Source organism: Lethenteron reissneri, chromosome 43, assembly GCF_015708825.2.
Source record: "Lethenteron reissneri isolate LAM-NWPU_2019-01 chromosome 43, ASM1570882v1, whole genome shotgun sequence".
Taxonomy (NCBI): domain Eukaryota; kingdom Metazoa; phylum Chordata; class Hyperoartia; order Petromyzontiformes; family Petromyzontidae; genus Lethenteron; species Lethenteron reissneri.
The window spans coordinates 2,301,687-2,317,934 of NC_083821.1; the positions used below are offsets into that span (position 1 = coordinate 2,301,687).

Here is a 16,248-nt window from a genome sequence, read left to right on the forward strand (position 1 = left end):
GTATTTTTTTTATTCTTCGAGCTGCAAGTTACCTTAATTGGGTGAAAGAAACAAAATACAAAGCTATGTTTTTTGTGTGCAGTTATTGGTGACTGGACTGAGACCGTGGTGCAGTGGAGAACCCGGTTCAAACAACTTTGGATCTCAGTGGTGCCGGGCTGAGTGTCTTGTTCCCCCTAAACCAGGGGTCGGCAACCTACGGCTCCGGAGCCGCATGCGGCTCTTTACGGGCTGCTTCTTGACGATGAGTACGTATGTACTCAGATGCATTGCGGCTCTTGAAATACTGCATTTTGTACCGAATTGGAAAGAAATGGCTCTTCTTGTTATTTTGGTTGCCGACCCCTGCCCTAAACCACCATCCCTTTCGCCGCGCATAACAGATGTGCACATGTTCATGCTCCTCATGAGCAGAATATTTATTTTTTGTTCTCTCTAAAGGACACACATTTTACCCCTTCCTTTCCACGTTCACATTTTTTCTTTCGTCAAAAAGTCAGCCAGGCCAAAGCCACCGATCATCATCTTGGCATTAGGGTCCTCCCCATTCCTCGATCGCCAGACTCGTGGAGACCAATCCGACCGATGCCCGTATCCACAATCGGCCTCCCCCCCCCCCATCTCGTACACTAAACACGTAAACCCAGTTACGGTGGCATGTGTTGTAACCATAATAAAACAACAATGTTCTTTCTTGATCCAGCCGCATGGCTCTGACGTCAGTGCACTGGACTAGCAAACACAAAAATATGGGTTCATCAGTTTAAACCCTGGGGTCAGGAATTGACGACCCATCATCGCACGTCTCGTTCGCTAAAATAGGTAATACGTTGTGCGAGAGAGATCAACAACGATTGACCCATGGAAAGATGAATCCTGGACTCAGAAACGTGGATTGTATCACAAGCTCGTGTCCCCCTAATGAACGTGGCGAGCATCGCCCCAAGCCAACCGAGCTTGGGAAACGCGTTGACTTTGGTCCGTACCAACCATCACCACCAATCGCTATCACCAGCCATGCTGATTACCATCATCATCATCAGCCCCCTGATGAGTATGGCCTCCAACCAACCTCGTTGGAGCAGGCACATGACGTAAATGTAACAATCTCCACCATTGCCAACAATATCATCATCACATACCTGTCAACCCCTTGTCAGTGCCTTGCCTTATTACAGACCAATGCAGACCTTATTGGTCACCCCGTGCCCCTTATACATCTCAACGTTCATCCTTTCAAGTCCCATCACAAGGGAGAAACACACAGATAGACACCTATTTTTGTGCCCGATTTGAAACGGCTGTACGCCCGTATGGACCTGAGAACTCAATCTCCCTGCACAAGAAGACGGGGTGAACCGTGTGGGTTGACGCGGTATGTCATCATCATGATCATCGTTACCGGACAGATCGTCTAAATAAGTGCGTCGCAACGCTTCGATTGGGCACGGTGCCAATTTGATTTGTGCATAACATTGCACTGTCCGTAGCTATTGCAGTAACGAATAAAGTACAACCCGTTGCTATCGCCTTCCTCAGATACATAACAGATGAACTGATTAATAATTATGGTGGTGGTGGTGGAGAGGGTGGTGGTGGCGAGGGTGGTGGCGGTGAGGGTGGTGGTGGTGGTGGTGAGGGTGGTGCTGAGGGTGGTGCTGAGGGTGAGGGTGGTGGTGGCGAGGGTGGTGGTGGTGAGGGTGGTGCTGAGGGTGGTGGTGGTGCTGAGGGTGGTGGTGGAGCTGAGGGTGGTGGTGGTGGAGAGGGTGGTGGTGGTGAGGGTGGTGGTGAGGGTGGTGGTGGTGAGGGTGGCGGTGAGGGTGGTGGTGGTGGTGGTGAGGGTGGTGGTGGTGAGGATGGTGGTGGTGAGGGTGGTGGTGGTGAGGGTGGTGGTGGTGAGGGTCGTGGTGGTGGTGAGGGTGGTGGTGGTGAGGGTCGTGGTGGTGAGTGTCGAGAGGGTGGTGGTGGCGAGGGTGGTGGTGAGGGTCGTGGTGGTGAGTGTCGTGGTGGTGGTGAGGGTAGTGGTGGTGGTGGTGAGGGTGGTGGTGGTGAGTGTCGCTGGTGGTGAGGGTGGTGGTGGTGGTGAGGGTAGTGGTGGTGAGTGTCGTGGTGGTGGTGAGGGTGGTGGTGGTGGTGAGGGTGGTGGTGGTGGTGAGGGTGGTGGTGAGGCTGGTGGTGAGGGTGGTGGGGGTGGTGAGGGTGGTGAGGGTGGTGGTGGTGGTGAGGGTGGTGGTGGTGGTGGTGAGGGTGGTGGTGGTGGTGAGGGTGGTGGTGAGGGTGGTGGTGGTGAGGGTGGCGGTGAGGGTGGTGGTGGTGGTGAGGGTGGTGGTGGTGAGGGTGGTGGTGGTGAGGGTGGTGGTGGTGAGGGTGGTGGTGGTGAGGGTGGTGGTGGTGGTGGTGCTGAGGGTGGTGGTGGTGGTGAGGGTGGTGGTGGCGAGGGTGGTGGTGGTGAGGGTGGTGCTGAGGGTGGTGGTGGTGCTGAGGGTGGTGGTGGAGCTGAGGGTGGTGGTGGTGGAGAGGGTGGTGGTGGTGAGGGTGGTGGTGAGGGTGGTGGTGGTGAGGGTGGCGGTGAGGGTGGTGGTGGTGGTGAGGGTGGTGGTGGTGAGGATGGTGGTGGTGAGGGTGGTGGTGGTGAGGGTGGTGGTGGTGAGGGTGGTAGTGGTGAGGGTGGTGGTGGTGGTGAGGGTGGTGGTGGTGGTGAGGGTGGTGGTGGTGAGGGTGGAGAGGGTGGTGGTGGCGAGGGTGGTGGTGGCGAGGGTGGTGGTGAGGGTGGTAGTGGTGAGGGTGGTAGTGGTGAGGGTGGAGGTGATGTGGTGGTGAGGGTGGTGGTGGTGAGGCTGGTGGTGAGGGTGGTGGTGGTGGTGAGGGTGGTGGTGGTGGTGAGGGTGGTGGTGGTGGTGAGGGTGGTGGTGAGGGTGGTGGGGTGGTGAGGGTGGTGAGGGTGGTGGTGGTGGTGAGGGTGGTGGTGGTGGTGAGGGTGGTGGTGGTGGTGGTGGTGAGGGTGGTGGTGAGGGTGGTGGTGGTGGTGGCGGTGAGGGTGGTGGTGGTGGTGAGGGTGGTGGTGGTGAGGATGGTGGTGGTGAGGGTGGTGGTGGTGGTGGTGGTGGTGAGGGTGGTGGTGGTGGTGAGGGTGGAGAGGGTGGTGGTGGCGAGGGTGGTGGCGAGGGTGGTGGTGAGGGGGGTGGTGAGGGTGGTGGTGGTGAGGGTGGTGGTGGTGAGGGTGGTGGTGGTGAGGGTAGTGGTGGTGGTGGTGAGGGTGGTGGCGAGGGTGGTGGTGGCGAGGGTGGAGAGGGTGGTGGTGGTGAGGGTGGTGGTGGTGGTGGTGAGGGTGGTGCTGAGGGTGGTGCTGAGGGTGAGGGTGGTGGTGGCGAGGGTGGTGGTGGTGAGGGTGGTGCTGAGGGTGGTGGTGGTGCTGAGGGTGGTGGTGGAGCTGAGGGTGGTGGTGGTGGAGAGGGTGGTGGTGGTGAGGGTGGTGGTGAGGGTGGTGGTGGTGGGGGTGGTGGTGAGGGTGGTGGTGGTGGTGGTGAGGGTGGTGGTGGTGAGGGTGGTGGTGGTGAGGGTGGTGGTGGTGAGGGTGGTGGTGGTGAGGGTGGTGGTGGTGGTGAGGGTGGTGGTGGTGAGGGTGGTGGTGGTGAGGGTGGAGAGGGTGGTGGTGGTGAGGGTGGTGGTGAGGGTGGTGGTGGTGAGGGTGGTGGTGGTGAGGGTAGTGGTGGTGGTGGTGAGGGTGGTGGTGGTGAGGCTGGTGGTGAGGGTGGTGGGGGTGGTGAGGGTGGTGGTGGTGAGGGTGGTGGTGGTGGTGAGGGTGGTGGTGGTGGTGAGGGTGGTGGTGGTGGTGAGGGTGGTGGTGAGGCTGGTGGTGAGGGTGGTGGGGGTGGTGAGGGTGGTGAGGGTGGTGGTGGTGGTGAGGGTGGTGGTGGTGGTGGTGAGGGTGGTGGTGGTGGTGAGGGTGGTGGTGAGGGTGGTGGTGGTGAGGGTGGCGGTGAGGGTGGTGGTGGTGGTGAGGGTGGTGGTGGTGAGGGTGGTGGTGGTGAGGATGGTGGTGGTGAGGGTGGTGGTGGTGAGGGTGGTGGTGGTGGTGGTGCTGAGGGTGGTGGTGGTGGTGAGGGTGGTGGTGGCGAGGGTGGTGGTGGTGAGGGTGGTGCTGAGGGTGGTGGTGGTGCTGAGGGTGGTGGTGGAGCTGAGGGTGGTGGTGGTGGAGAGGGTGGTGGTGGTGAGGGTGGTGGTGAGGGTGGTGGTGGTGAGGGTGGCGGTGAGGGTGGTGGTGGTGGTGAGGGTGGTGGTGGTGAGGATGGTGGTGGTGAGGGTGGTGGTGGTGAGGGTGGTGGTGGTGAGGGTGGTGGTGGTGAGGGTGGTGGTGGTGGTGAGGGTGGTGGTGGTGGTGAGGGTGGTGGTGGTGGTGGAGAGGGTGGTGGTGGCGAGGGTGGTGGTGGCGAGGGTGGTGGTGAGGGTGGTAGTGGTGAGGGTGGTAGTGGTGAGGGTAGAGGTGGTGGTGGTGAGGGTGGTGGTGGTGTGGCTGGTGAGGGTGGTGGTGGTGGTGAGGGTGGTGGTGGTGGTGAGGGTGGTGGTGGTGGTGAGGGTGGTGGTGAGGGTGGTGGTGAGGGTGGTGGGGGTGGTGAGGGTGGTGAGGGTGGTGGTGGTGGTGAGGGTGGTGGTGGTGGTGAGGGGGGTGGTGGTGGTGGTGGTGAGGGGGGTGGTGAGGGTGGTGGTGGTGGTGGCGGTGAGGGTGGTGGTGGTGGTGAGGGTGGTGGTGGTGAGGATGGTGGTGGTGAGGGTGGTGGTGGTGGTGGTGGTGGTGAGGGTGGTGGTGGTGGTGAGGGTGGAGAGGGTGGTGGTGGCGAGGGTGGTGGCGAGGGTGGTGGTGAGGGTGGTGGTGAGGGTGGTGGTGGTGAGGGTGGTGGTGGTGAGGGTGGTGGTGGTGAGGGTGGTGGTGGTGGTGGTGAGGGTGGTGGCGAGGGTGGTGGTGGCGAGGGTGGAGAGGGTGGTGGTGGTGAGGGTGGTGGGGGTGGCGAGGGTGGTGAGGGTGGTGGTGGTGAGGCTGGTGGTGAGGGTGGTGAGGGTGGTGGGGTGGTGAGGGTGGGGAGGGTGGTGGAGGTGGTGAGGGTGGCGGTGGTGGTGGTGGTGAGGGTGGTGCTGAGGGTGGTGGTGGAGCTGAGGGTGGTGGTGGTGGAGAGGGTGGTGGTGGTGAGGGTGGTGGTGAGGGTGGTGGTGGTGAGGGTGGCGGTGAGGGTGGTGGTGGTGAGGGTGGTGGTGGTGAGGGTGGTGGTGGTGAGGGTGGTGGTGGTGAGGGTGGTGGTGGTGAGGGTGGTGGTGGTGGTGAGGGTCGTGGTGGTGGTGAGGGTGGTGGTGGTGGTGAGGGTGGTGGTGGTGGTGAGGGTGGTGGTGGTGAGGGTAGTGGTGGTGGTGGTGAGGGTGGTGGTGGTGAGGCTGGTGGTGAGGGTGGTGGTGGTGGTGAGGGTGGTGGTGGTGGTGGTGAGGGTGGTGGTGGTGGTGGTGAGGGTGGTGGTGAGGCTGGTGGTGAGGGTGGTGGGGGTGGTGAGGGTGGTGAGGGTGGTGGTGGTGGTGAGGGTGGTGGTGGTGGTGAGGGTGGTGGTGGTGGTGAGGGTGGTGGTGGTGGTGAGGGTGGTGGTGGTGGTGGTGGTGGTGAGGGTGGTGGTGGTGGTGAGGGTGGTGGTGAGGGTGGTGGTGGTGAGGGTGGTGGTGAGGGTGGTGGTGGTGGTGAGGGTGGTGGTGGAGAGGATGGTGGTGGTGAGGGTGGTGGTGGTGGTGGTGGTGGGGGTGGTGGTGGTGGTGAGGGTGGAGAGGGTGGTGGTGGCGAGGGTGGTGGTGGCGAGGGTGGTGGCGAGGGTGGTGGTGAGGGTGGTGGTGGTGAGGGTGGTGGTGGTGAGGGTGGTGGTGGTGAGGGTGGTGGTGGTGAGGGTCGTGGTGGTGGTGAGGGTAGTGGTGGTGGTGGTGAGGGTGGTGGCGAGGGTGGTGGTGGCGAGGGTGGAGAGGGTGGTGGTGGTGAGGGTGGTGGTGGTGGCGAGGGTGGTGAGGGTGGTGGTGGTGAGGCTGGTGGTGAGGGTGGTGGGGGTGGTGAGGGTGGTGAGGGTGGTGGAGGTGGTGAGGGTGGTGGTGGTGGTGAGGGTGGTGGTGAGGGTGGTGGTGAGGGTGGTGGTGAGGGTGGTGGTGAGGGTGGTGGTGAGGGTGGTGGGGGTGGTGAGGGTGGTGGTGGTGGTGGTGGTGGTGAGGGTGGTGGTGGTGAGGGTGGTGGTGAGGGTGGTGGTGGTGATGAAGGTGGTGGTGGCGAGGGTGGTGGTTGTTGTAGCAGCAGCCGCCGGGACTCACCCACTCGTCCGCGGGCGCGGTCGGTGTGGGCGCCTCCGCGGCCTCCCCCGTCATCGCCCGGACGTGGGAACTTTAAAATCGTTTAAGAACCTTCAGCTTTGAGAATAAAACAATGAAACAACCCCCTCCAACGCGTGCCAACTTGCTAACAACGAGAGAGAGAGAGAGACAGCGGTGGCAGTCAGCCCGCCTGCCCGCCCGCCTGCCCGGCCGGCTATCACCACACTAGGCCTCGTCCCCGCCGCCCTCTTGGATTCTGGGGGCGGTCTCAGCTCGCGGTGACGTCACGCGGCACCGGTGAAGCCTCAAGCGGACAGACACGCAGAGACAGCCACACCAACACAGGGTCAACCACACCAACACAGGGGCAGCCACACCAACACACAGAGTCAGCCACACCAACACAGGGTCAACCACACCAATACAGGGTCAGCCACACCAACACAGGGGCAACCACACCAACACACAGAGACAGCCACACCAACACAGGGTCAACCACACCAATACAGGGTCAGCCACACCAACACAGGGGCAGCCACACCAACACAGAGACAGCCACACCAACACAGAGACAGTCACACCAACACAGAGTCAGCCACACCAACACAGAGGTAGCCACACCAACACAGAGTCAGCCACACCAACACAGATACAGCCACACCAACACAGAGACAGTCACACCAACACAGAGTCAGCCACACCAACACAGATACAGCCACACCAACACAGAGACAGTCACACCAACACAGAGTCAGCCACACCAACACAGAGGCAGCCACACCAACACAGAGTCAGCCACACCAACACAGAGACAGTCACACCAACACAGAGTCAGCCACACCAACACAGAGGCAGCCACACCAACACAGAGTCAGCCACACCAACACAGAGACAGCCACACCAACACAGAGACAGTCACACCAACACAGAGTCAGCCACACCAACACAGAGGCAGCCACACCAACACAGGGGCAGCCACACCAACACAGACATCAACACAGAGTCAGCCACACCAACACAGAGTTCAACCACACCAACAACACAGAGACTGCCACACCAACACAGAGGCAGCCACACCAACACAGGGTCAACCACACCAACACAGGGTCAACCACACCAACACAGGGTCAGCAACACCACCACAGACACCACCACAGAGTCAGCCACACCAACACAGAGGCAGCCACACCAACACAGAGTCAGCCACACCACCACAGACACCACCACAGAGCCAGTCACACCAACACAGGGTCAGCCACACCACCACAAACACCACCACAGATTCAGCCACACCAACACAGGGTCAACCACACCACCACAGTTTCCCACCACACCACCACAGAGTCAGCCACACCACCACAGGGTCAGTCACACCACCACAAACACCACCACAGAGTCAGCCACACCAACACAGGGTCAATCACACCACCACAGTTCCCACCACACCACCACAGAGCCAACCACACCACCATAGAGTCAGCCACACCACCACAGACCCCCCTCCCACCAAAAATCCCGCTCCCCACCAAAGATCCCCCGTATAGCCAGGCCAGCGACGGCGTACGTGGGGGAGGCCTCCATCCAGCAGTGGACAGAACACGACTTATCGTCAGCTATCAATGTTATTGTTCTCCTGCACAGAGACGCGACGCTTGATATGATTGTTTATACGAGGAGGTGCTGATAGGAAGAGTTTTGTTGAGCCATCTTCTCCATCCTCGTCTCTCTCTCTCCGTGACACTCACACAAAGACAAAGATCCCCCGTATAGCCTTAACAGACTGTTGGGGCAAGTGCTGTTAGCGAGTAGCAGCAGCACCCATGAAGGCCGGAACTGTGCCAACACCACCACGCCCTTGTCGCCTTTGTCTCTCCCGGTGGCGATGTTTACTACACACCGCGCCAGGTACTCATTTGAGGCCGAGTCGACCTAGGGGAGGCCCAGAACTGGTTCAGATAATCGTCACCGATGGTTGAGCCGTGAGCGGTAATCGATCTCGGTCCGTCGTCGGTTTCGTATTGCAGAGCGCGCGAACCGCTACTACAGCTACCGCTCACCACCACCACCACAGAGTCGATGTTACTGGTAGGAACCTCCTGGTTACACCAGCCCACAGGGGATTATTGTGTCCGTCCGTCCGTCGTGCGTCCAAAAATGGGAGGGGTGGGGCTGGGTGGAGAGGGGAGGGTGGGGAGTGGCTGCGTGGGGAGGGTGGTGAGGGGCTGGGTGGGGAGGGTGGGGTGGGGCTGGTCACCCCGTAGTGCCCTTATAAAACTCAACGTTTAACCTACTCACGCCGGCTTGTGCCCGCCCTCACAGTCGGGCATATTTGCGGAATACACCACGCCGCCGTTGACCCTTGAGCAACCCAACTTTCCTGCCAGCTCCCTCCGCAGGACAACGTGTTTAACATGGGGCGAGTGCCCCAGTCCCCGCGCAATGGGGGATCACACGCGCACGTGGGCTCGGGGCCTTCACGCGGGAGCCGCTAGGCGGCGCACGTGGTTTGACCACTGATGGGAGAGTTCAGAGTTGTCAGCCGCTCCGATCGCTAACGACGGTACATTATATATTTTTTTAAACGATCAACTATTTTTCTTTTTACCAGGTAAGGCTCGTTGAGTTACACAACTCTTGTTTCAGAAGCGACCTGGCCACAAATGATAGCCCAACATGAAGTGGCTTATCATCACTCGGTAATGTATAGCAGCCAAATACTCCGGAACGCGTGATGTTGATTCTAAAATGTGTAGCGGGGGGGGGAACCAGAGGGCACGGAGCAAAATCCACGGGACCACGGGGAGAGAGACATCTAAACTCCACATTTACAGCAGGCGTCAGGGTCGGGATTGGGATCGAACCCACACACTACTATATAGCAGGCGAGGTAGTTAACGTCTCCTAGCCACCGTGGCACCCCATTAATTATATATGAGGACCAAATCCTATATACAGCTACGAACAAGCATACTCGAAAGCAAAATAAAAAATGAATAAAGATATAAATAAAAAAATTGCACAAAAAAGTGATTATTGATTCGATTATTTGTATTGATGAATGGTGATGAGTAGATTAGTTTGTTGTTAGTGAATACTATAATTTCGTATATCGTTGAATGGTGATGAGTAGATTATAGATCATTTGTTTGATTAATCGGTTTTTTAAAATATTATTTGCATCCATCAATAGTGACGATGACGACCGCTTGTGTTGCGATCGAAACGTCGTAGTTTTTTGTTGTTTTGTTATTTTCTTTGAACCTATCTACGTGACTTTACCGAAAGACCCAAATAATATGGATTCCTGCAGTCACGAAAGCTTGAAGTCAAGGTTTAATATTTGTATGAATCGATTATTCCATAATTTCTAAAAATGTTTTCTGAATGACAAGTTTTTAAAAAATAAATAAAAACTTCCATAAAAATGTATCATTAATCAACTATTACGTGTGCTTCCCACGCATGATTTGATGCATTCATACTGAGTGTTATAATCGTAAAAAACACGAGTGGTGACCATCTCCCACTCGTCCACAAAGCGGCGCTGCACCGACACTTTTTTATATTCTTGTGTTGCGAGCGAAACGTCGTAGATTTTTTTATTTTTTGTTATTTTCTTTGAACCTATCTACGTGACTTTGCCGAAAGACCCAAGGAATATGAATGCCTGCAGTCACGAAAGCTTCAAACCCTTAGGTTTTTTCGGTAAAGTCAGTAGGTAAAAAATAATAAAATAAAATACTAATAAATGAAAATAAATCAATTAAATCACGACGTTTCGGAGGCAACACAAGTCCCCGTCTTCAGGTGGGACCGTCACAGCTAAATTTACTGTATCAAGGGTAATTCTAGATTTGAAACTTTCATGACTGCAAGGATTCATACTCTTAGGTTTTTTCGGTAAAGTCACGTAGGTAGAAAAATAATAAAATGAAATAGTAATAAATTTAGCTGTGACGGTCCCACCTGAAGACGGAGACTTGTGTTGCCTCCGAAACGTCGTAATTTAACTGATATAATTTATATTTTTTTCACCTACGTGACTTTACCGAAAAAACCGAAGAGTATGAATCCTTGCAGTTACGAAAGTTTCAACTCTAGAACGAAAGCTTCAAGTCAAAATTCACCCACACTTTCTTCCAGAAACGGGCAGATCCTCTGCTCGGGTGATTTTGTCGGTCGGCCGATGATTTTATTCTCTCGCTGTGCCGTTGGATGACGACGGCTCGATGCTGCCCTGTGAACATTGCATCGCCGATCTACTGCTGGATGAGGGCCTTCGCCACGCCGTGCGATCGTGGGGGTCATTTGATCCCTCGCTTCACCATACCTCACCACCGCGTTTGTCCGTGCGGGGTTGGTGAAGACATTGGGAGCGCAGATACGTGGAGCAGCATGGAATGCCAGCGCTGTACAACCTCAATCGTCCCTTGTGGCCCTTGTGCTCTGACGAAGGGGCATTGCCTGAAACGTCGCCAATTATATATTTGACGAATGTGTTGACGACCTGTGCTTTCGTGGTTGTGCATCACTACGGACGCAGCATTCAAAAAGTATTTGCTGCTGCATCCAGGCCAGCTTAGTCCATCATCGCCCAAGGGTGGATACAACAAATACAGCACTTTCTTTGTAGAAATGTCACGGTGGTTGTCCTTGAGAGACCACCATCTACGAGTACTAATTCTACTATAACCACTAACTAACTAGTCACTAGTACTAACTCTACCTCTAACCACTAACTAACTTGCCAACACGCCACTAGTACTAGTTCTACCTATAACCCCTAACCAACCAGCCCCAAGTACTAACTCTACTCTTAACCCTAACTAACTATCCAGCCAGCACACGAATACTCCCGCCACCACAAAACGTGACTTTTCATTTTCCGAGAATAGGTTTTCCCCTTTTTTTCTGGCAACAAAACAGGTGTTAAGATGTTAAAACAACCAATCTGAAACTTTTGACAAGAAATCATGTCTGCATTGACCACAATACTTGTGGTCAAAATGCAAAAAAAACACACTGATAATATCTGTGGCATTGTCCTTGAAACTGATTGGCCCACACCAGAGACATCTTTCTTTTGAGCCTCGTCTCAAAACGGTGTCAGACCAGAGGACGCCAAAAGGCGCTTCCTCTCTCGTCTCACAGCGCCGGTGGCTTTCTGCTGCGAGTGAAAGGCTCGTGGCGTGAGGGCACCAGCGGGTCAGAGAGGCATGTGTCTGCTGCTGCAGCTGCTGTAGTTGGTTGGTGGTGGTGTCGGTGGTGTCGCGGTTCCACAGCGCGGGTGCGTAAAGAACACATCTGTAGGCGAATGCTTACTGTGTGGGGGTATTCGCAGTCGTGCTGTGGGTAACAGCTTTGCCGTTAGTGGCGGGAGGTTGTGTCGCGTGTCGTTCCGGCAAGATGCCCCCGACGTTTCGCTGCACGTGGCTGACAGCTTCTTCGGGCACTGAAACGTCTCGACATCATGCCGGAGAAACACGCGCTAAGACCGCGGTACAACTCTGAACTAATGGACGAGAAGGATATCTGCCAATATATTATGGAAAAGGGAGATAAATATTTGTTCGCAGTGTATTATTATTATTTACCCAGCTTACAAAAACGGGGACTTTTTATGTCCCGGGAAGACTGCCAGATGACGGTGCTGGTGGGAAAACCAGCGTCAGTGGCATGCCTTATAGGTGCAATCCATACACAAAATTGTGAATCTGTGATGGTAGCAGGCGGGTCCAGCCCTTTCATGGGTCATGAAGCTCTCTCTGGAGCCTGCGAAAACATTGATCTGTGGAGGATGCTGCTGCTGCTGCTTCTGTTGCTGCTGCTAATGCCGATTCTGCCCCGTGGATGGATGAAGGCTGTGCTGTTTAATTTGCCATGAAGATAACCGAGCGTAGTTTCACGTTGTTTTCTTCAAGAGAGCTGATAGCTTCAATGTTTCTTTCTCTCTCTCTCTCCAAAACCACAGAATAAATTAGGCTGGCGCAACAAAGTTCTGCCCCGATATCGCGCGGACGGCATGCCCTTGCAATCACGTGCGTGTGGATACACAGTGGCATGAATATAACGGGATGCGGTTTGCCGAACGACTAAACATACATTTCCAAGAAGAATTGTGACTCGTACTCCCGAAGCAAACAAATCAAATCAAATACAGTTATAGCGCGCGTGCAGTGCATTGGTGGCATGTTGATAGCTACGTCTCCAGGTTCAAGGCGGTCCCAGTTTATTTTCTCCGCGTCCTCCGGTTTTCCCCTTCACATTTAGAAACATGCATTCAGGTTATTTGGCTGCTATGCATTTCCACGTGATAAGCCACTTCGTTGAGCTATTATCTGTGATGGTCAGGCCGCTTCTGAAAGAGAACTATACAGCTCAGCGAGCCTTACCTGGTAAATAAAAATGTTTTTGTTTAATTTCATAGAAACTGTGGAAGTAACACCGTGGGTTATTACAGAAAACAAACATGCCGACACATTCCACCCGTGAATTAGCCCGGTAATTCGAGGACACACCGCATTTGTAAAGCACACGCACACACACACACGGGTAGAATGACGCATTAATATTCAACACAGTCACCCTCTTTAACGATGAACCTTTCACGGCCTTCCTGAATCTTTTGGATTCCTTAAAAAAAATCACGTGGGGTGGGTGGGGGGGCAAGGGGGGGGGGGTCTTCTTTCCCCCATCTGCACCAGGGTCTACTTCCCGCTGTCCAAAGACACTTTTTATGCATTTTTTTTTTTACAAAATCCATGAAACCAAATAAGAATGTAGCATCGTATAGGCAGTATATATATCTCCACCAACCATGATGAAGGAGCAGGGGCCGTTAAGAACCACTTGTTCATGATCATACACTAAATCATATGTTTATGTATATTTAACATTTGATTGCTAATTAGCTATACCACTGCAGATTATATAGATTCGCCCCACTGTAGATCCTATCGGCTCATACTACTGCTCTATATGATACAATTCAACTCTATTGCAGAGCCGATACATGCACACCATTGTAAAATATCTCGATTTGTGATATACAGTATGTGGATTTTATGTAGATTCACCACCAACAGATGCGACAGATTCACGCGACTAAACATTCTAACCTCGCCGCCAAAAGGCGCGGACAATTGTCACATGTCATTGGCATGTCATTGACATGGCATTGACAATTGTCACATGTCATTGACATGTCATTGACATGTCATTGACAATTGTCACATGTCATTGACATGTCATTGACATGTCATTAACATGCCATTGACATGTCATTGACAATTGTCACATGTTATTGACATGTCATTGACATAGCATTGACAATTGTCACATGTTATTGACATGTCATTGACATGTCATTGACAATTGTCACATGTAATTGACATGTCATTGACATGTCATTCACAATTGTGACATGTGATTGACTCATGAATGGAAAATTAAAATACGAGGCAGAGTGCGACTTTTGGCCACGCAAACCAAACTCTGGACCAAATCGCAAACTACTGCCGTCTGCGCTCCTATCGATGCAGAGAGGTGGAACAGCACATCTACACAAACTCCCTCTCTATCTCCTGAAGACCTCTCGTGGCGAGCAGACCTATACATTGTGCATCGAGCTCCTAAACATATTTGCTGCCAAATGCAAGAATATAATTGAATGAATTAAACAAACAATGAAAATCGCGACATCGCCAAAACAAATCCGAAGCAAGACCCCCACCCCCCGCCGTACCCCATGAAAATGGAGGTTTATCCATAAAAAATGGATAAATCTACGATTAGCACGGTTGGCTACGTACGGTGTGAAAGAAATTCAACATACGGCCCATACTATGCGAGACAAAAGCCCATCATTCATTTGTCCTGAAAATAAACGACAACTTCATGGCCGACGCAATGTTGTTGTCCAAAAAGTGAGCGTATTTTTGTTGAGAGAAGATGGATTATGTGAGCCAAATAATCCCACAAACTGTTTATTTTAATTTGGTGGGGCCATCTGCGGGGAGATTAGGATTGTGTTGTTATCACGGATTGATTGTGAAGAGTTCCAATAAAGCCATTATGGGTTACCCTGCCCCTGACTCGCTGCTCGGACTGAAATAATAATTAATTCATTAATGTTATTCTTAAATTTTATATATATGTGTGGATATAAATTATGGAATTTATTTCTTCCGGAACACCAATCATTTAATTAAACTCCATGCCTGTTCATGACCTCATATAACGGTCTATAAACACCAAGGTCGTATCCACACACACGCGCACACACTCATCCAGTCCACACACACGCGCACACTCATACGGTCCTGGTTTTCCCAAATCCCATGGTGCTTTGCGCAATTAACGTGCACAAAATGCCAAGAAATCTCCTCGAGTGGCCGAGAGAAAGAGCGAAAGTCCGTGCCGGATCGGAGCCGAAGGGATTATGGATCCAAGCTTTCCTTGCCCTTGATCTGAGTGTTGTTAAGACAATGGAGCGTGACGGATTAGGTGACAATCCGTAATCCACCACTTTAATTGGAATCAATCAAATCAATGTATAATTTACTTAGAAGCAGGCGGCGATTCAATGATTGGCCAAGTTTATATATATTATTATTTTTACTTTAAGCAAGTATTGGTGTTCGAATTATCCAAACATCAGTAAAAAAAATGTACTTTGTTAATACGTGTAGGATCATCGTCATCATCAGCAGCAGCCTTAATCCACTGCTGGATGAAGGCTACTGCTGCTGTCACGTGACACAATACAACCGAGCAGCCCGCACACGAGTCGATGTCATCGCTCCATCTCCACGGGCGGACGTTCTCTCGTGAGTCTCGGACACCGATCCATCATCATCATCAGCATCGTCGTGGTTGTCATCCTCGCCAGGCCCGCCTGGTAACGTGCCCTACCCAAGCCCACTTTACTCGTCTTAACAGCCTATGAACGACAACAACAACAACAATAAACGCGGTCATTTATAACAATAATGGATTGCAAAGGAGAAAGGGGGAGGGGCGGGGGGAGGTAATACTTTGACAATGACAGCTCCGGCCGCATAGATTCGCTGATCAATTGTCTCGAACTAATTTAAGGAGCCGGTTATTGTTGCCGCTTAGGGTCGGTCGTTCTCTTTACGTTACGATCCGCGAGTTAACTTAAGGGTCCGTAACGAGTGAGAAGTCCCCGCAATGGCAAAAGTGTTTGTCCCTGTGAACCCCCCACCACCTACCAGGCCTCTCATAGCCGCACTCGTGGGTTAAATCCTCTGCTGGAATTCCTCTGCCCGTACGTCTCTCGGCATTGCTGCGATAAATTAATGTGTGCTCACACAGACTCCTTGGCTGCCATTCCGTGGTTAGCCTCGGCCACTTTCCTTCCAACGACCGTGGCCTGGGCAAGTTCACTTACTGGACGTCTGTGATTAAAGAGCTTTCTAGCTCATCGGATTCCTGCAGTATAAATAAATATTCTGATTGGTATGATCAGTTTTAATTGCGTTTCTCACCTGCGTACGTTCGCCTCGGTGGCTATGAGATGTTAACTACCTCGCCTGATATACAGGAGGTCGTGGGTTCGATCCCGATCTTGACGCCTGCTGCTGCTGCTGTATATTTGGAGTTTGTGTGTCATTCTCTCTCTCCCCGTGGTCGCGTGGATTTTTCTCCGGGTCCTCCGGTTTTTCCCTCCACATCACGCATTTACAGTAATTGTCTGTTATACATTTCCACGCGATAAGCCACTTCGCTGAGCTATCAATTGTGGCCAGGTGGCTTCTGAAAAAGAGCTGTACATAGCTCAGTGGGCCTTACCTGATCAAATAAACACCGTTTAGTTTACGTTCTCTTATACGCGCGTCTTTTTCGTACTTTTGTCAACGTCCGTGTTTCTGAACCGAATGTTGCAGCAAGGCCATGCGGACG

General features: G+C 53.4%; 1 protein-coding gene across 1 annotated transcript in view; it reads right to left on the reverse strand.

Annotated features, from left to right (window-relative positions):
• The window catches only part of LOC133353209 (NIPA-like protein 2), a 31,871-nt gene extending 25,300 nt beyond the window's left edge, over nt 1-6,571 (reverse strand). The window contains exon 1 of the mRNA XM_061569277.1: nt 6,325-6,571. Coding sequence (XP_061425261.1) covers nt 6,325-6,378 — 54 coding nt within the window. The 5' untranslated portion in view covers nt 6,379-6,571. The remainder of the gene's footprint in view (nt 1-6,324) is intronic.
• Between the last annotated feature and the right edge of the window lie 9,677 nt (nt 6,572-16,248).